Raw genomic sequence first — 20,616 nt, forward strand, 5'->3', positions numbered from 1 at the left:
ATGTATGATAATTTTCAAAATATTCCTAGACACTCCTCAAAATCGTACCCCAATTTACAGAAATTGTTGCCCGATAATTTTCGAATGGAAATGATCATTTTTGCCTCAAAATCGTGTCCCTGTGTAGAGAAATTGTGGCCTGACTTTCTGCTTCCATCGATTCCTTGTTTTCTATCTTTTTCAGCTTCAGAGACATTATTTTTTTTTTTGAAGAAACTAATAGAAATATATTAAAAATCAATCCCTCAAGCACAAGATGTGCCTGAGAAATCTGATAAAGTTAAATACAATACAAAAAGGCTATGCAAGCCATAAAACAGAAACCATAGACAGACTTTACAAAACAGTCTGTAAACAAGGTAAAGGATTAATTCTCCAATACGAATAATCAAAAACGAACAAGATGTAATTAGCTTTCAACCACCAATATGTTTGAAGTTTGACTCTTTCAAGTAGAACCTCCAAAAGAGCACTTTGGTTTTGGAAAATCCTCCTGTTGCGAACTTTCCATATAGTATATAAGACCGAAATCCAAATGATAGTAAAAGCTTTCATAGAATTCTTTGAGAAACCACCTAAAGCGCAAAACTGATTAGCATGAGAATATAAATTGCCATTGAGAACCGTAACAAAACCTAACCAATCCGATAGCATAAGCCATAAACGACCATAATAGTCGCATTGGAAAAACAAATGATCCCTTTCCTCCTCCTTACCACATAAAGCACCACAAGAAACGTTGGTAGCCTCAAGGACGTTCCTCTTACGAAGATTATCCTTTGTAGCAAGTCTATTCAGAAAAAGCCGCCAAACAAAAATATTGACTTTTAAGGGAACCGCTTTAAGCCATAAAAATTGATCAAAATCTGCAGTGATGTTAGTGTCCACTGCTGTTAAGTAAGAATAAGCAGAATGCACCGTGTATACTTGTGACGAGTGGAGTCTCCACACCCATCGATCAGACATGTCAACCTGAAAAACAAAATTAGTCAATCGCTCCACACACTCCGCCACCAACTCCTCCTCCCATGCAAATAATCTCCGTCTCCACCTCCAAGCACCCCCATCGACCCCCCATCCTAACAAAAACACCTCCCCCACCGTCACACCTTTATTTTCTGACAACTCATAAAGTCTAGAGAAAGCCACTGCCAGGGGAACATTTAACAACCAAGAATCCTCCCAAAACAATGTGGTACTCCCATCACCTACCTTCCTGACTATGTTATCAACTAACCACGTAGACTCAACCAACCCCACACCAGCTCTAACTTGGTTTAACTGACGCCACCAAATCGATCCAACACCCTCACAAAACCGCACCCTCCCCCCAAGCTCTCCGTATTTTGCACGCAACACCACGTTCCATAAACTTTCCCTATGAGACACCGACACAAATACCTGCGTCCCAACTGTATACGATGTAAACAAACCATTGGATGCAACCGCTGTCATCATCACATTAAGGCCTTCAGCCGCTAGCAGAAACAGAAACGGGGAAAGAGGATCCCCTTGACGGAGGATAGGGAAAGTTTATGGAACGTGGTATCTTTGATAAAAAAAAAAATAAGCTTCAAAGCCATCAAGCTCATAGCACTATCTTTATTTGGGGAAGTTCTTAATTTCATTTTGAGTGGCCATCATAGTCCGCAATTGATTAACTTCATCTCCAATAGAACTTGGGATAACTTCCTCTACAAGCAACTGTTCATGCAACACAAAGTTGGCAGAAAACAAGTTTTCATAATAGTTAACTATGTGCTATGAAATATCATCTTTGTCTATTAATATCTCATCACCATTTCTTAAAGAAGTTATCATATTTTTAGTGCTCTTTATTTTTGCTAGCCTCTGAGAAGAAAAAAAAAACTTGTATTTTTGTCTCCTTTCAAGTGCTGGTTTATTTTACCTTTTCCTGCGAAAAATGCTCATGTTTGTCCAAGTCCATCTCTAACACCAATTGCATCACTTCCTCACCATTCTTTAGGGTTTATGAGTAACCATTTAATTCATTTTGATTTTAAATCTATGCAGTTTCTCTTCAGCTTCAAAGACTTTGATATGGTCATTTTCAAAAACATTCTTGTTTAAATACTTTAAATTCTCCTTGAAAAGCTACAAACTTTTATCAAAATGTACATACTACAACCAATTACATCAGACTTCCAGCAATCACTAATAATAGCTTCACACTTTGATCATATTTTCATAAATCTAAATCGAGAAGCAAATTTAATATCACTACTATAAAATTCCAGTAAAATTGGATAACGATCATATTTGTGTTTGATGTGCAACAACCCTATCTAATATTTTCTCAGTGTTTCTGTTTCCCGTTGTACCATTTGAACGGGTGAAACTAGCACCTTTTGTTGGCAAATGTAAAATATTATGGTCAAATTATATCCCTATATTTAACACCAAATGATTTGAATCATAATATGTGAAATCAATTTCTTAGGAAACAAGCAAAGTCAATCTAGGGACTGCAATAAAACAAAAGTATCGCTTGTTAACTTCAATAATCTCTTTAGGGCCAGTCTTGATGAGGTGTTGGCCAAACCCCTGTCATTCCAATAAAAACACTTCATTTGGAAGGTTTAGGGTTCATAAACTTGGACCTGGTTTTATACTTTTTGTTCATTGTATTTTTCTGCTTCTTATTTTTCTTCTTATTCCTTGAATTGGTCGTTGATAGTCTCGATAGAAAACATTGTGAATTGGTTCATCATCTTCTTTCTTTAATTCCTCAACCAATTTTCAACTTCCTCATTCTCTTCCATATTAGCCAATCTCTGATTCAGAAACTCCATATCTTATTAAAATCATTCTAGAACAGGTGTTATATGTTGTGCTACTTCTTTTAAGCTTCTTTTATCCTCATTCTCATCACACATCTGAGTGGTATGCACAAATTCTGAGTCTAGAAAAGTCAAATCTTCATTCTCATCCAACTAATTGTCTATCATTCTTTCTCTAATATCATTGTCCTCATTCTCATCTTCCCCCAAAGCTGAAAATCTATCGTGATTGTCCACACTATCCATACTTTTAGTTAGGGGTGGCAAAATGGATGGATTGAATAGATATAGATTTGGATCCTAATGGATGGATAAAAAAAAAAAACCATTATTGGTCCGTTAAAATCCATTATTTTTTTTGTTGAAAAAAAAAATTATCCAGTCCATCCATTAAAGATTATGTTCATCCAATCCATCAATTATAAGATTTTAGTGGATGGATTATCATTTTGATCCATAAATTAATGTGTATGTTTTCTTTCAAAGAGGTGCATTAATTATTAAAGTGTTTTTTTTAGTGAATTCAATCATAGGAAATTTTATGTTACAGGCCCATAATTGCTTTTTTTAAGCCCAATAATATTGATATAAGCCCAAATAGTTTACAGAAATATTAAATATTATCAATTAAATAATTGAAAATAATATGGTGGTCAGTGGTGGTCAATCGGCCACCTCCGGGGTTGACCACGATAGTTCTCCGGCGACCCCACGACGGCGATTGGTGGTAGCCCGGCGAAAAACCGGTGATCGACGGCGGCGGTTCACGGTGGTGGGCAGTGGAGTTTCGGCGTTGATCAGTTAAGCTCCGGCGTTGCTACCACATACAATAAAATAATATATTAATTTAATATTAAAAAAATATTATTTTTTCTGCCAGTTTTTTATTAAATTAATTTTATAAGTATTTTTTATTATTTTTGGTCAAGTAGGCTAGAGCTCACAATTTAATTGTGGAGACGTGGAGTGTCCGGCGTTCGAACCCCGACCCCTGCATATAAAGTATAATATCCCTACAAGTTGAGCTAAGCTCACGGGGATAATTTTTTAAAATTTTATCAAATACTACATAATTATTTAAATAAAAAAGATTAATATTATTTGAAATTATCCATTAGATTTTTTTTTGTTATGTAGATGATCCAATGAATTTTTAAAATAAGGTGCATAGATCAAATCCATCCATAGTTTTAAAGGATGGATTAGATGGATTTTATAGTAGAGAGATTGGATGGATATGGATCTCATGGATCATATTGCCACCCCTACTTAGTACCACTTTGTCCTTGATGACTAAATTTGGCAAGTGTATCAAACCGTTTTCAAGTAATAAAATAGTAAGTAAAATTGTCTCCATAGGGGTTGTCATTTCGATGAGGAAATAATCTAAACCTATTAAAAGCAGTAAAATTGAGGGAGTTTACAAGTTTGATTTGATTGCACAAAACGATTGGATGAATTGCAGCAAATAAAAGAGGTATGATTTCGAGTTTTAGCGACGATTAGGATTGAATCCCCTCTACCTCCTTGTTGGGATTAATGCAAATACAATTACCAGATATGAAATGAGGGTTCTTATTTAAATGGTTAGTTTGGTGGGATCTAACGTCCCTCCGGATATCATGGTGCTCCTTAATCACCTTAAAGGTCATACATGCAATACGGGGTGTAGGGTCGCCAATCCTCTAGAGTTCCTTACACGGTCGGATTATTAAGGCGGGGACTTACATACTGGTAATTGAAACCTAGCAAAGATGGAATCCCTAATTTGTCATCTCAATGAACGACTAATACATACGAATCTTAGAATTTCACCATATACCCTAATTAACCCTAATCTATTGAAGAAATAAGGATAACTCTAATTGATTAAGTTAGAACGTGTCGCCTTGACAACTAACATATTTCTATTTTCAAGGCCGCAAGATCTCGTCCATCACTACCATTGGAGGCCATTCTTGATAAGTTTCCTCTCAGCTCTTCAACAAAGAGTAAAATAAGGAAGTATTTATAAATAAAACAAAGATAGTTGGTAGTTTCCGTGGTTATGTCAAAGAAAAAAAATGTAGTTTTCCTGGGAGGTGGGTAAAATGTATCTTTGTACCACTAGTCGGGTAAATCTTTTATATTTATATTATCTTTATTTTTATCATATATTTATAATCTAGCAGGTGTTATCGCAGTCCATTCTTAACTGGATCAAGTGTAATGTAAATGATATTGCTAATGCTAACCTTAAGAGATGTCCGGGCCTTACAGTTTGCACGGGGATTTTTAGGGATAAAAATGTTAGTTTGAGATGGATTTCAAAACAATATGCATCCATATTGCTATTCAAACCCTAATCACATAATTCTCAATTTTCCCTGGTACGCGGTAAAGATATGGGTTCGCAATATGTTACATGAGAAGAATTCGGTACATAAGAAAGTATAGGACTTCGGTACGCTTCGGTTCGTAGCACTAGTAATACCTAATTAAAGCTATCTATAAAGTTTTAAAAAACTGTTTTTTTTACTATAATTTATAAACAAAACTTAGAATTTATTAGTATTCACTTTTTTGGTGGTGGTTTGAACCATGGACCTTGCATATTTTATGCATTATCCATACCAACTTCACTAAATATTTATAAAAGTTTATCATCCCAATATGAGTTTTTTCAACTATTCAACGCTAAATGTAAAGGTGTCAGTGAAACCGAACGTGACGTTGCGATCATTTCCTGTTTTTTAGGCCAACACCAGTTGCTCACACTAAAAACACACACTTTTTTCCCTCTTCATCTCCAAAACACCCAAAAGAGTGAATTTTCGATAAAAAAAGCTTGGGCTCAAATCATTGGAAAACGTCAGAAAGCAAGTTTCAAACATCAAAAATCAGGTAATGCATCATCTAACACCTTTACATTTTTGCTGGTTTTGTTTTATGGTTCGTCATTTTGTAGAACCCTTAACGTAGCGTGAGTTAACTCCCGCTGAGATGCCAGCATGAGTTAACTCACGCTGAGGGTCCAACGTGACTTAACTTCTGTGGGGGTTCATGTTTGAATTTTGGCGGCTTTTGTTTTTCTTTTAACCTTAGGCTTATGTAACACATAAGTTATTTATAATATTTTTCTTTTTCATTTTATATTCATTCTTCATAGCGATGGTTGAAAATATGATAGATGATGATATTGAGCCAAAACGGCCCATCATTGAAGTTTCCGTTGATGTCAAACCTACCATTGAAGCTTCCGTTGAAGTGAAATCTACCGGTGTTTCTATGCTTCGTGATAATGAAGTAAACAACGCGTCATTTTTTTAGGTTGGGTGAATTTGATGATGAAGTTATGAATATGTGAAAAAAAAGATGAAGGTGAGGAAGATGAAAGGGAAATGAGTTTTAATGGAATTGATGATAAAAAAAATATTTATGATGTTTACTATTCTTTAAAAAAAAATTAGGCTAAAAATGTCACCTAATAAAAAAAGGTTTAATCAACGTGCCATGTCATTTATTATGCACAGTCAAGACACCACATCATCTTATTTATCTAATCATATGAGATTGAGGTATAAAATCAAAAAATCTTGAAAATAGCAAGATGAAATCCAAAACTTCATTTTTCAAGGGTGAAATCAAAACTCGTCCAAATGAGAGGGACTAAATATTATTTAACCCGTTAGTATTTGCTATATTTCAACTACCTATACACTTATTAAAAAAAAAAAGGCTTAAATATTGCACTCGTCCCTGCAAATATGGCTCGTTTAAGTTTTGGTCCTTGTAAAATAAAAATTCAGAAATCAGTCTCCGCAAAATTTTTTGTTTTTGAAAATAGTCCCACCTGGGACTATTTTCAAAAACAAAAAAATTTTGCAGGGACCTTTTTAAAAAACAAAATATTTTGTAGGGACCAAAAACTACAAAATGGGTTCAATCAGCGTGCGCCACGTAGGCATTTTGGTGACTTGTTATGACTTAAATGGGCCCAGGGGTATTTTTAAAAGACAGATTTTTTTGCGGGGACTGATTTCTGAATTTTTATTTTTCAAGGACCAAAACTTAAACGGGCCATATTTGCAGGGACGAGTGCAATATTTAAGCCAAAAAAAAAATACCTATCCAGTTGTAAACTAGGACCCACTAACTCCATGAGTTAACAAGAGACCCAATATTTTAACCCAGTTGACACCGAGTAACACAATCAAACAAAGTCTGCCAGATTTTTTTGAGATATAATGTTCTAATAAAGAAAGTCTTATGCTCAGACGAGTCAACATTAGAAATTAGTTGATTTGATGCAAGAACTGATTCCAGAAGAATTAATTCTTGCAATCGACCGTATGAAATGAAAACAAACCAAAAATCAAAATCAAAATCAATGAATTAGCTCTTTATTTATATATAAACTCTAACAAAGATAACGTAACAAAGAATCACATATTACATCACATAACAGGTGCTAACAACACTCTCCTTTTAACATCCGCTATCTTAATGAAATTTACGAAGGTGTCACAAGTTTAGGAATGACAATGGGTTTCTATGAAGTGGTGGAACTTTCCAGATGGCAGAATGACGTATGGAAGAAAATCAAAACGGGCATACTTCAAGCAATGTAGATGAACTACTTGTGATAATAAAATGCTAGGACTGTATAAACAGTCTGCACAATAGCGAGAACAGACACCAGCGTTGCAGGGAAGTTGTAATCGTGGTTCATAAATCTTATAACTTGTTCTCGATGGTATATGATCGAAGTTATAACTGATTTCAACATTCGTTTAATGTTAAATGCCCGAGAGTAATTGTTGATGTCATCAACCATTTGAATATAAGTACTGGAATCAACTACCTTATGGTCAATTCCAAGTGCTATTTTGCGGAAAAACTCCATCAGCTCTTGGTTGCTCATCTTGAGATTATCCACAATGATTTTCTTGTCTTTGAGAAGTTGGACATCATCTGCAGAACAGATCAGATCGTTGAAAATCAAAGCAGCCCAAGTAAATTTGCCGCAGGAAACAATTTTGCTTGTGTTCTGTTGGCTCTCATCCTCGTCTTCGTATCTAGGTGCAAGACGGGAAGCATATTTGTACATTTTATGATGCTCCCAAGCAATAAGATTACACCACTTGGCTTTTGTCGTTTTTGTGATATGCAGTTGTTTAATTTCAAGAGTCTCCTTTTCAAACTTAAAGTAAAAGTCCAAACCTTTCAATTCCATCTCTTGGTCCAAATCCAAGCGATGAAAATTCGCACGCTGGATGCTAATCAAGATCTCAGAAAATATATAACGAATTAAAATTTTCAAGACAAAGGTAGCCATAGTTAGCATAGTACTCGGCACAACATGCTGTTTCTCAGGGAGTTTCACTTTTATGGTAACCCCTGCAGTTAGGAGTCTCTGAGCACAGTACTCCAGTTTAAGTTGTTTCTGCTGGGTCTGAGTAGCATCCATATTGCCCAGCGCAACATATTGTTCCTCCGTTCTATGGGTACTCTCACATGTCTTGATGTTAACGAAGAAGTGGACAAGATCAAGAATGTGAGGGGCATCGACACACGGTATCTGAAGATCAGGAGAGTATCCTAAGACAGCAAGGGCAAGATTGTTCATTTTCTTCACCCTCTCTTCCGTCTTCCTCTGTTCCTCTCGAGGAGAATAGGGAAGAGAGTCATCTGGTTCAAACACATATGGAAAAAGTGTTTGGGACAACTTATGAAGAACCAAAAAGGGGATCTGATTCTCCAACAACATTAGATCAGACAGAACATCATCGTCTTTCAGCACTTCAGCTGCGGGACTAGGTGGAAATAAACGGCTAGGAAGTTGAGAATCCAATCCCTTTGATATGAGAAGCTCCAACAGAAAACATCCATCCACTAACATAATTTTAGCGAGTTCATGTCGTTCGAGTTTAAGGTCTCCCAGGTAGCATTCACGAACCTCTTTATCTAATTCCCAAACGGCATCACTGCATTGCTCCAAGCTTTTATCGGCTCGGTTAAGAAGAGACAACATGCAGCGTAGTTTGACCTCTTCCATAAGAAAAAGGTCTTCTCTCCTCCCCCTAAATCTTGGTCCGATCGACACCTTCCTTGGAATGTAAGCATCCTCGTTCCATTTTTTAAGTCCTTCCGGAACCACTGAAATGCTGCTTGATTGACAATAATCATAGTCTACAGATGTTAGCGATGTCTCTATAGATTTTAACCACTCACTTTTCGTTGTTAGATTGGCCATTGGCCTTTACTTTACAATTTTTTTTAATTTTTTTTTTTTTTTGGTATATCACAGAAGGAATTGCAAGCTTGTTTAGAGAATACCAAATGACTATGACTACGTATATATTCAATTTTTTATAGGCAGTACCTCGTCCACACCTACACCCAGCCTAAGTTGATCGAGTTCAAGAATTCGGGTTTTTCCCTTATATATTTCCAAAGTTGATTGAGTTCGAGAATTCGACTAATTTACTCTTTTGTGTTTTTAATTGGGTGTAAATTAGCAGTCCCATATATATAAGATATGCTTTCTTGTAAAAATGACTCAATCTTGATCAATTGTTTTTATGCAAACTTACTTATATTTTAATAATACGTTATTAGTTTAAAGACTCATTCCCCCTGTGCCATCCACTTGGCAAAAAAAAAAACATATTTTGAAGTCAATGTGATTGTTCCCGCTATATAGTGGCATTGACGGTGTTTTTATAAACTAGATGAAATTAAATAATTTTCTAGGACATTTTTTTTTAGTTATGTAGGACATATGAATATTATTTTGAGCAAAGGAAATGGGAAATTTAAAATTTAATTGAATGATGCTAATGTGAATGTGATATATATATGTACAAATGTGAATGGGATTATTTATTGCTTTCTTCGTTGTTCTTTTATTGTTGCAAGTTGTCTTCTCTTAATAATATAATAATCGCCATGCTTAGCAATAATACTCTGTCCCTAATTTTTTCACCATAAGAGAAAAATTAGTCTCTAATATAAATGAAATCTCTTTGAAATTACTAAATATAATTATTATTGTTAAAAATATACTTTAAATGAAAATTAATATTAAATATATTTATTCCTACATTTTTTTAGAAAGATTATTCCTAAAAAAATTAATAAATATATTATTATATATAAATGGTAACTTAGTCATATCGTGATAGTGATAAACAAGACGATGACATTAGTTACACTATCCATTTTTCTTCTATTTTTTTTTTTAGATAGACGAAATGACACAGTCATTGTAAACTCACACACATAAGTGAAGATACTGGAGTTCGAACCCCGATCATGCATCCGACCTAACAATTTCGACATTTTACCCGTTGATTTAGAACTTGTGGATACGGGTAAATTATACAAATGGAGGGAGGAGTATATTATATACTAATCGACTCTAAGTCTCCACCCACCCCGTGAAATTAGGCCCCAATATATATAAAAGCAAATCTTAGTCAGTCGTGAACAACCAAGAGAATCAAGCAAGCGAGTATGGGCTGCGAAAATAATGGTAAAGGAGGGCATGAAAACAAAAAACGAAAGTTTGATGAAATGGAGAATTCAACAATTTACAATGAGATGCACAAATCAGAATCAAGTCCCTCCACACCCAAGTCTCCGCACGGTGAAGGAGGAAGCAAAATCTCCTGTGTTACAGATCTTGGATCCACAGCAAGTGAGTTGAAATTATGATTCATAACATAACAATTGAAAAATGTTCCTAAGTAATTTTATCTCCAATCAATCCTAAATTTTTGTTATTCATTCAAGCGACCACCTTTGCATAGATATATGTAATTATGAACTAAGTAACTTGTAAAGTGTTGTGTATTTTTTATTTTTTTAAACTTTATTGAAGTTAATATCATTTGAATGCTAACTTCAACAAATGGATCTATCTTTCAAATGCTAACTAGTGCCTTCAAGACACTAAGAAAACCAATATAAAAAAATTGTATTTGAAATTCTGAAAAAGTGAAGTATTTAACTTTTTGAAAGTAAAAAATTTGTTGCTTTTAATGAAATTTTTCTATTTTTATCATTTTTAACTAGTGTTCAGGGTGCTAGTTAACATCATCGTTAAATATATAATGAAAATAACCTATATGCAGAGGCATTGAACTACGATTCGTCAAAGAGAAATGTGGCACTTCGGGTAAATCTTGAGGTGAAGGATGGAGAGTACAATCTGAAGCTCACAAGTGTTCCCATTGAAAACACAAAGACAGAGAATGCACACACATCAGCTATGTTAATGTCTCAAGGAGAGCTTCTTCGCAAACTTGGAGAGAAATTACTTTCACAATTAGGATTGTCCTATGAATCTGAGATTTATAGAAGTTTGAACTTGCCATTGCCAAACTAAACTAGCTCCCTGTTTTATTTCAATTCTCTGCGTTTCAGTTGAGTGACTTTGAGGACTTTGGTGATTTTGTCTTTATCACTCTCCTAACCGATCATCTCTTTCGTTAAAATTCATTTATCAATTAAATACGTTCAAGTCATGAATGTCGCTCAAACTCGATGTCACCAAGTATTTTGGCTGATTTTGAGGTTTCAAAAATGTTTGTTAGGAAGTATCTTGCTTCTACTGAATCACATGAGATGATTCTTCACTATCTATATGTAGACATGATTGGAGTAATAAATAAAAGTTGCCTTTAATTTTTTAGTTGCAAAGTCTTTGAAGTTTAATGTTATAAATCGAAAAGGTATTAAATTGATCTTGCATCTTGCAATATAGTGCAGATATTAAACAACCTTTTCTACACCTCATCATGTTTCCCTTTGGCACATGTTCCTCGTCATTTAAGGAATTTGCATAACAATGTACAGATTTCCTATGTCTTGAGTCAATCATCCCACCTTACGAGGTTTTTTAGTTCTGAAATCTCCAAATATTAATCTTTGTAATGCTTAGCTTATCAAGTTCTATTTGATGTGTATTATTCTTCAATTGTATTAGTTTTATAATTATATACTCTGTATACCTTTGAGCATTTAGAGTATCCTAAAAAGATACATTTATGAGCTTTGATATCAAGTTTCTTTAGATAGACTTTGTTGTTTAAGATGAAACGTGCAATCCATACTGATGAAAGTAAGATATATTTGGTCTTCTTCCTTGGAAGAGTTCATATGCTATTTTGTTTAAGATAGGTCTCATATAGATTCTATTTTGAACGTAACATGATGTGTTTACAACTTCTCCCCAAAAGTACTTTGCCATACCAATTTCATAAATCATTGTCCATGTCATTTCTTGTAAAGATCTATTACTTCTTTCTACAACCTCATTTTGTTGTGGAGTTCAAAGAGAAGAGAATTCATGGACAATTCCATATTTTTCACAAAAAAAATTAAATGGCTCATTTTCAAATTCACTACCATGATCACTTCTGACTTTCAAAATTTCCACTTCTTTGTCATTTTGTACTTGAGTGCAAAAGTTGTTGAGCACATCATATGACTCATCTTTAGTTTTGAGGAACGTGATCACCCCAAGTCCATATGCTATAATCATCAGCTATAACTAATCCATACTTCTTCTCATTGATCGATGCAATGCTCTCTAGTCCAAACAGATCAATGCGAAGAAGTTCCAAGGGTCTGGAAGTAGAGACAATGTTTTCGATTTAAAAGAATTTTTAACAATCTTTCCTTTTGGGCATGCTCCATAGAGAGCATTTGAGTGATATTTTAAATATATATGGCTGACTTTTGACAAGTTTGAACTTGCTAAGTTTAGAGATTAATCTCCAACTAACATGTCTTATAACTTTTGTCAAATCCATTTTTCATCACTCACTGACATAAAAGTTAATCAGCCAAATCAGAAAAGTTAATCTTATAAACATTGCTTTTCTTGTTTCTAGTGAAAACTATGGATTCGTCAGAGTTTCTGATGATTGTGCAGTTGTTCTTATCAAACACTACTTCATAACCAATATCACAAAATTGACTTATGCTAAGTAGGTTATGCTTGAGTCTATCTACTAACTAAACATTATTAATAGAGATAGAGGAGTTACCAATAGTATCGATACAAACTATCTTGCCTTTCTTGTTTCCTCCAAATCCCACAATTCCTCCCTCTTTCAGTGTTAGGGTCTGGAACATATGGTTTTCTCCTATCATGTGTCGTAAGAAACCATTATCCAAGTACCATGACTAGAGTTTTGACCTTGCTGTAAAGCATATCTGGAACATAGAAAATTTCAGACGTGGGTACCCATATTTTCATGGGTACTTTGGGGTTAGTTCTAAAGGAATTTTCCTTTTTCATACCTTTAGGCTTCAAGCTATGATGCTTTTAATCATTCAGGACCTTAGATTTAAAAGTGTCTGGTCTTGATTTCTTTAGAGTCTTCGGTTTTGAACATTGCACAACCTTAGGCTTTAGAACCTTTGGTTTTGATTCGTGTAGAACCTTTGTTTTTGAAGCTTCTTATAGAGATCCTAGGACATGTTGTGCATTTTGTTGGTGTGCGTTCATCGAGTTCGTAGGTTGTTTAACGAACGGGACGAGACCGTGTGGCGTCTTTCGACAAGTTTTAATGCATTAAGTTTAAATTGCAGAAACTTAAAGAAAAGAAAAAATACAAATGCAAGTGCATTAAAAATAATGGTGGTTCGACAAATTCTTTACATACATTCTTTATGACTCTTTTCTCTTGCGCCGATACTTCGAGTGTTTTAAATTCTGTATAGGCGATTTGCGACCCGTTTTCCCTATGAAAAACTATTATTTATACATAGGAAATAAGTAGAAAGAAACTAATCTCATGATCACCACTCCTTCCATGTAGACAACCGCTTGTCTTCCACGTTCTCCCTTGAGGAAACCGCTTCTCTTTTGAAATTTGAATTTTCCCGCTTCAAAGGCAAATGCTTGACTTCGACGGCTTCACTTCTTGCTTCGTATCTTGTCGAACTTCAAAGCTTTAAGATTTTTTGTGCTAAATCTAACATCTCGTTGAACTCCTTTAATTGAAGATGGTGTAGTGACTCCTCTTGATATTATTTGGTCAACCATACACCTACTATATACACCGAGAAAGAAACAAATAGAAAGAATAATGTGATAAATGTGATTATAGGTGATATTGTGATAAGAGAGAGATAAAGAAAAAAAATTATGTATTGACTATTGATCAAATAAGTCTTAGAAAATTAGGGGGTTCAATATGGGTTTCACATGAGGTACATTAACTTATGGTAATATTGTGCATATCTCTTTTTTTTTTAATCAACCATTCTATATTTCTAAATAATTTATTTTAATCAGTTATCCACTATTCTCTTTCATCTAAAATGCACTAATTTGACTAATGTCACCCAAGTGAAACTCCCGTTGAATATCATCGTCGTAACAAAAGTTAAACTTCCTTTTAATAGAAGAGTTTCTTATAATGTTGTTAACATGTTTGTAAAAAAAATCATTCAAAAATTTAGAAGTTTAAGTATAAATAAACAATTTTTAATTTAATAAACACTAAAATTGAATATTAAATTTTTTTATAGGGACCAAAACATATAATATTTTTTATGTGGGCTAAAAACAAAATTTTCTATATTTATAAAGATAAAAAAAACTTATTTAATCCTTTTATATATAATTAAGAATATATTTTAATTAAGGCAACATAATTTACCCATATAATTGGACCTCTCACGTATGGACTATGATTCCCTTCATTTTTCAAAAGAAATTGAGAACTTCAATTTAAATGAGAGGCAATTTTGAAAAAAAAAATATCCTCTAAATATCAATGAGAATAATCAAGAGATATATCAAGTAAACTTATATGTTATTAATATTGTTGTATAATAAGGTCATCAACACAACTCTATCAACATCTTTAACAATTCACATCAAAACGGTTAAGATTTTTCATGTAATATACATTAATCCCTGGAATTAACAGACTCTTCTCGGTGAAACCGAGGATACATAATTGGTAGGAGAAATATTTGCCAAAAGATGAAAACCCAAAACCCAGAGTTATGTAGTTAATTGTTTTGACTCTTTTATATAATCCACTCCGAGCATAAAATATAGGAGCACATATGTAGCAGTGGTTCAACAAAGTATAATACTAGGAGAAAATAAATGAAGTTTATTCCACTAAAATAAGAAGCATTTGACTCATTAAACAAAGGAAGACTAACATGTGCTCAAAGAAATGTTTGATAAAATAGACTTAGGCTAAGTCTTCTATTGAAATAACAAAATTAAACTCTTACATTTAGCTTGACACACAAGAAAAATCAATTGACTTGCATTTTAATTCCTCTACACAAACACACCCAAATGAATTGCTACTCCAAACAGAAGGACAAGAAACATACATGAAATATAAATTCAAAACATAACTACTTGCTGAGATAATAGGCTAGGAGTGCATAAACAGTCTGCACAACACTAAGTAGAGCAAGCAGTGCAGCAACAAAGTTGTAATCTTCTTTCAAAAACTTGATAAGCCGTTCTAGACAACATATGGAAAAATGCCACGATAATTTCAAGATCCTTAATATGAAAAACACATCAGAGTAGTTGTTCAATTCATTAACTAGTTGAACATAACTGGAATCAACTATCCCAGGATCAACTCCAAACGACATGGTACGGAAAAACTCTTTCAACTCACCATTACTCATCTTCGTATGATCCACAATGATTTTCTTTTCCTTCAGAAAAATTACATCAGCCGAGCAACAAATTAACCCATGGAAAATCAACGCAGACGAAGTAAATTTGCCGATGGGACTAGTGAGGCTCTGGGTTGAAGACGAAGAACTTTTCCCATTCTTTTTATGATGCTCCCAAACAATGACATTGCGCCACTTTGCTTTCGTTGTTTCTGTGATATGCAACTGTGCAATTTCGAGTTTCCCCATTCTGAACTTAAAATTGAAGTCCAAACCTTTCACTTCCCTTACCGCCACATCCACTTGCTCAGTATTGAATATGATGTTACGAAGCCTTACGAGTACACCACGAAAATAATTCCTCATCAAATCGAAGCAAGAAATCGCTTCATCTCTATCTTCAAGAACTTTGAAACTTACCCCTGCAGCCTGGAGACTCAAAGCACAACTCTTTAACTTTAGTTTCTTAGACTCAGTATTCACAACGCCATCTTCAATAAGTACATGATTATTGCCTTCTCCTTCGGTTTCTCTCTCACCTGTCCCCGTGTTAACAAAGAAGTGGACAAGATCAAGAATGTGAGGGGCATGGAGACACGGTAACTGAATAGAAGAATATCCTAAGACAGTGAGGGCAAGATCGTTAATTTTATTTGCCCTCGTCTCCTTCTTCAACTTCTCTATCCTCTTATGTTTCTCTTGATGAGAGGTAGATGCATCTTCCATAATCTGCATTTTCTTTGCCCTATCAAGTTCGAGCACATTTGGAAAAAGTGTTTGAAACAACTCATGAAGAACCAGAATTGGGATCTGGTTCTCCAACAACATTAGATCAGACAAAACATCATCGTCTTTTAGGACTTCAGCTGCCGGACCAGATGGCTTTAAACGGCTTTTAAGTCGAGAATTTAATCCCTTTGATCCCTCTGACTTTGATATGAGAAGCTCTAACAGAAAACATCCATCCAATAACATAATTTTAGCGAGTTCCTGTTGTTCAAATTTTAGCGAGGTCACATAACTTGCACGAACCTTTTCATCTAATTCCCAAACTGCTTCACTGCATTTCTTCAAGCTTTCACGTGCTGCACCTGCTCCTCTATGAATAAGAGACAACATGCAGCGTAATTTGACTTCTTCTATGAGCAGAAGGTCTTCTCTCCATCCCATAAATTGTGGTCCAATTGACACCTTCCTTGGAATGTATGCATCCTCATTCCATTTTTTAAGTCCTTCTGGAACCACCGAAATACTACAAGATTGAACATAATCATAGTCTACAGATTCTATCAATGTGATGATAGAGTTTAGCCACTCAGTTTTCCTTGTTTGATTGGCCATGGAGTGTAATTCTACTATTTTTGGTATATCAAAGGGTTGTTGGCTTGTTAGTGAAGACCAAATGATTATGGCCATTTATAAATGCAAATTTGAAGGATAATTATTTCGTACCCAATAATATATTTGTGTAGCATATAATTTAAAATTTAAATTCACTTTAATAATTAAATATAAATAAAGGAGAAAACTTAGGTACAATTGCTTAGGTGCTTTTCGTATGGTTCTTAACTAAAAATACATATTTTTTGGATATAACAAACTTTGAGAAAATTATGGATTTGAGGAAATCATGGTGAATTTAGTTAAGAACCATACGAAAAGCACCTAAGGAATTGTACCTAAGTTTTCTCCAAACCAAACTTCTGCAAAACAAAAAAACTGCAAACCAAATCAAACCTTCCAGTTCAGTAAAAAAGTGATATGAATACATCCGAACCAAATGCGATATCGGTTTAAATTGGTTCGGTTTACAATTTTTCTATTAGATTGGTTCAGTTTTGAACACCCCTTATCCGATGAAAGTTCTGCAGATCTGCGTATTTTGGCAAGGATTGAGGTGATTTCAAGTTTCATAGTTAATTGTTTTCTGTAGATTATTAGATCACGTTAACATTTACTTCGGAAATAATTACAGGAAATGTTAGATATTTTTACACGGATGTGTATCAATGAATTTAACAAATTAAAACAATTGCAATGAACAAATTTCATTCATATATGTTGAGGGTTTCACTCAAATTAAAAATTGTATAAAAAGGGTCTATATTTGTAATTTTCTTCAAGAAACATAAAATCTTTCCAATTTCTAATTTCTTAAAGGATAAAGAAAAGGAAAAAACTAGTTTTAAAAAAATCCGAAGGAAATATCGCAGGAATACTATCTCCGGATTTTCTCCTGGAGGTTGCTTGAAGATTTTGCACATGATTTTCTGAAGTTTAGTTACTTGCAGAGTTTACTGCGGAAATCTACTCCATAAATTCACAGGAAATTTCATTAAAGGATTAAAATTCTTTCCTCGCAAAATCAAATGTTTCCTTAGACGTTTTCTGCGGAAATAGGATCCCATGGAAATTCCATTTTAGCAGTAAAATCCTCAGTATCTACTACGGATTTTTTCCGCAGGATAAATCAGAAATAGAATTAGTGATTTTTTTTTTTAGGATGTACAAGAATATTTAACAATAAAATTTTGATACTATATTTTAGATTTTCTTATCAATAATATCAGACTTGTATAGTATGAAATCAATTCTAGTTTACTTTCTTTTCACATATACTAAATTGACTTAGTTGGAGTCTCCATAATATATTGTGATTAAAATTATATTGTCGGAAGATAAAAAAAATCACAAGGAATTCATCATGGTAGTTGTGATTAAATATTTTGTATTTAACGTGAATCATAATAAAATCTCTGCATTGGACTTTGTATATCTTTTTAAAAAAATTTAAAGAGACTTTGTAAATTCTTTTTCACACAAGTTGACTAATTATTCTATCCCTTAGTTTTAGCTTCAATTGAAAAGCGTAGAATGGTATCTTCTTCAAAGTAATTGAGTTGTACAGTAATCTTATCAAGTTGATATTTTTGTTTACGATATTATTAGTACGATATTTTCACTACCGTTCAACGGTGTTTAATCTAATTAATCTATGTAAAGTAATATATATGGGACATATATACAAGGTTGATTCCTTGATTGAATTTTTTTCATATCTAAGAGTTAATGATCGAAAACATGACCATTTATTTAAGGGTTTAAATCCCTTACAACTAGAACTATCCATTATTGTTGATAAAACTCAAAATGTGAACTGGTTTTAAGATATTTATAATTTTTTTGACGAGCAGGAAGTAGAAATTGAATATACATGTTAGACATGTATTAATTTATTGTATATACATGTAAACTGGTGGTTAAGATGTTCTCCTTCTTTTCTTGCTTACAACATGGAGGTTTGACATTTATACCATTAAATTAATTACCTAAACCCTTATAATTTCGTCTGACTAAAAAAAATCATGTTGATAATTATTATTTTATCACCAGCATATATATCTTATTTTTATGAGTTTATAACATTTTTTTATAAGGAAAGTCAAATAGTTTATAACTTAAAGCTCGCCGCTTATCACTTTTTACCTCAATTTTACCCCTAAAATTTTAATTGAAAAAAATTAATATTAATTAAATATAATCTTTTTATGTTATTTCTTATTTGGGTAAATTAAGTAAATGGTCCCTATAAATATTCAGAATTTTGTTTTTAGTCCCTACAAAATAAAATCACACTTTTTAGTCCCTATAAAAACTTTCATCAACATTTTTGTCCCTATAAAATTTTTCCATCAGCATTTTTAGTCCCTATAAAAATTTTCCATCAACATTTTTTGTCCATAAAATGCTTAAAGAAAATGTCACATGGACTAAAAAGTGTGATTTTATTTTATAGGGACTAAAGACAAAATTGTGAATATTTATAAGGACTAAAAACTTAATTAACCCTTCTTATTTATAAGTTCGTCAACCGTTAATTTTATCAAACACTTCAAATTTAATCGGCTAGTTTATCTGCTACTTGCTATAAGATAGTTTATAAGTCATCCACTATAAGGAAAGTCAAATAGTTTATAACTTAAAGCTTGTCGCTTATCACTTTTTCCCTCAATTTTACCCCAAACATTTTAATTGAAAAAATAAATATTAATTAAATATAATTTATTTTTATGTTATTTCATATTTATAAGTTCGTCAACCGTTAATTTTATCAAATACTTTAAATCCTGTGTTTCAGATTTATTTATTTTTGCATACTTTTAGTACTTGTTGTATGGAATCAAATCGACTTAATCAAAAAAAGAATCATATCGACTTATGGTTGAACAACCACACAAGCAAGAGAGACGTCACACTCTTACCCAAAACCTTAAGACAACGGGTTTATGGATCCTTCTTACTTATAAGGTGTTCAACCTTTACTCTTTTATTCGATGTGAGACATATAACTTACACTTATACACAACAACAATGCAACCATTGCATTGGACTTTGCATTTTCTTTTCCACACAAGTTGACTTATATCTTCGGTTTTACCTTCAACTGCAAAACCTAGAATTAGTCAAGCATAGAGAAAAATACCGCATTTTCTCATCTTTCGAATTGTCTAGAATTTCACTGTCAACTTCAATCATATGCATAAAGGCCCTTTTTTAACAGATTATATAGGTAAGCCGAATTACATAATACAAATAATAAAAAATGTAGTTTTTCAGAGAATGCATTTAAAAGTGATGCATGATTATATGAAATTGTTTTGATTCTAAAATGTTTTTGGCATAAGTAAATTACTGAGGGACACATATTTACAACATATCTAAACTATCCTATTTTTCACATCAATCAAAACAAATAGAGGCATCAAGGTCTTATTCGCACATATGTTATCATTTTCGTGTTCACATAAACATATTGTAAGGAAAACTCTGATGGAGCGACAATCCATTTGCTGACACGTCCATTCAATATAATGGTTTCGTTGATCACAATTGTTTTTGACATAACATAAACGTTACACGACATCATGTGATATTTATGTTTTTGACATTACTTTTCATGTCAACAAAAATAATATAATATTGTCCTCGTGAGCTTAACTCAGTTGGTATAGACAATGCATAAAATATGTAAGGTCTGGGGTTCGATCCCCAGCCACCAATGTTGGAGTATTTAATTATTGACAGAAGAGGAAAGTGCATGTAATTTATCTGATTTCCCTATACAGCAAGATGTGCAACATTCTAAGTTTTGCTTACT

At 33.3% G+C, this 20,616-nt stretch overlaps 3 protein-coding genes across 3 annotated transcripts; 1 reads left to right on the plus strand and 2 right to left on the minus strand.

The window, feature by feature from the left end:
- Window positions 1-7,416: 7,416 nt before the first annotated feature.
- LOC11407088 (uncharacterized) lies at window positions 7,417-9,036 on the minus strand. The gene has a single exon (XM_003623216.4). The coding sequence runs from the start codon at window positions 9,034-9,036 to the stop codon at window positions 7,417-7,419; it is 1,620 nt and encodes a 539-aa protein (XP_003623264.1).
- Window positions 9,037-10,230: 1,194 nt separating this feature from the next.
- Window positions 10,231-11,486, plus strand: LOC11410640 (uncharacterized). The gene is made up of 2 exons (XM_003623217.3): window positions 10,231-10,482; window positions 10,919-11,486. The coding sequence occupies exons 1-2, from the start codon at window positions 10,299-10,301 to the stop codon at window positions 11,170-11,172; spliced, it is 438 nt and encodes a 145-aa protein (XP_003623265.1). The 5' UTR covers window positions 10,231-10,298; the 3' UTR covers window positions 11,173-11,486.
- A 3,696-nt stretch (window positions 11,487-15,182) lies between these two features.
- Window positions 15,183-16,799, minus strand: LOC11416570 (UPF0481 protein At3g47200). Its single transcript, XM_003623218.3, has one exon. The coding sequence runs from the start codon at window positions 16,797-16,799 to the stop codon at window positions 15,183-15,185; it is 1,617 nt and encodes a 538-aa protein (XP_003623266.1).
- Window positions 16,800-20,616: the final 3,817 nt, after the last annotated feature.

Source organism: Medicago truncatula, chromosome 7, assembly GCF_003473485.1.
Source record: "Medicago truncatula cultivar Jemalong A17 chromosome 7, MtrunA17r5.0-ANR, whole genome shotgun sequence".
Classification (NCBI taxonomy): Eukaryota; Viridiplantae; Streptophyta; class Magnoliopsida; order Fabales; family Fabaceae; genus Medicago; species Medicago truncatula.

What these genes read in the sequence shown, in the direction of transcription:
- LOC11407088 (XM_003623216.4), bottom strand. Translation starts at nt 9,036, where the DNA reads ATGGCCAATCTAACAACGAAAAGTGAGTGGTTAAAATCTATAGAGACA.
- LOC11410640 (XM_003623217.3), top strand. Translation starts at nt 10,299, where the DNA reads ATGGGCTGCGAAAATAATGGTAAAGGAGGGCATGAAAACAAAAAACGA. An exon ending in AGATCTTGGATCCACAGCAA is followed by an intron (nt 10,483 to 10,918) that starts GTGAGTTGAAAT and finishes ACCTATATGCAG; the next exon opens with AGGCATTGAACTACGATTCG.
- LOC11416570 (XM_003623218.3), bottom strand. Translation starts at nt 16,799, where the DNA reads ATGGCCAATCAAACAAGGAAAACTGAGTGGCTAAACTCTATCATCACA.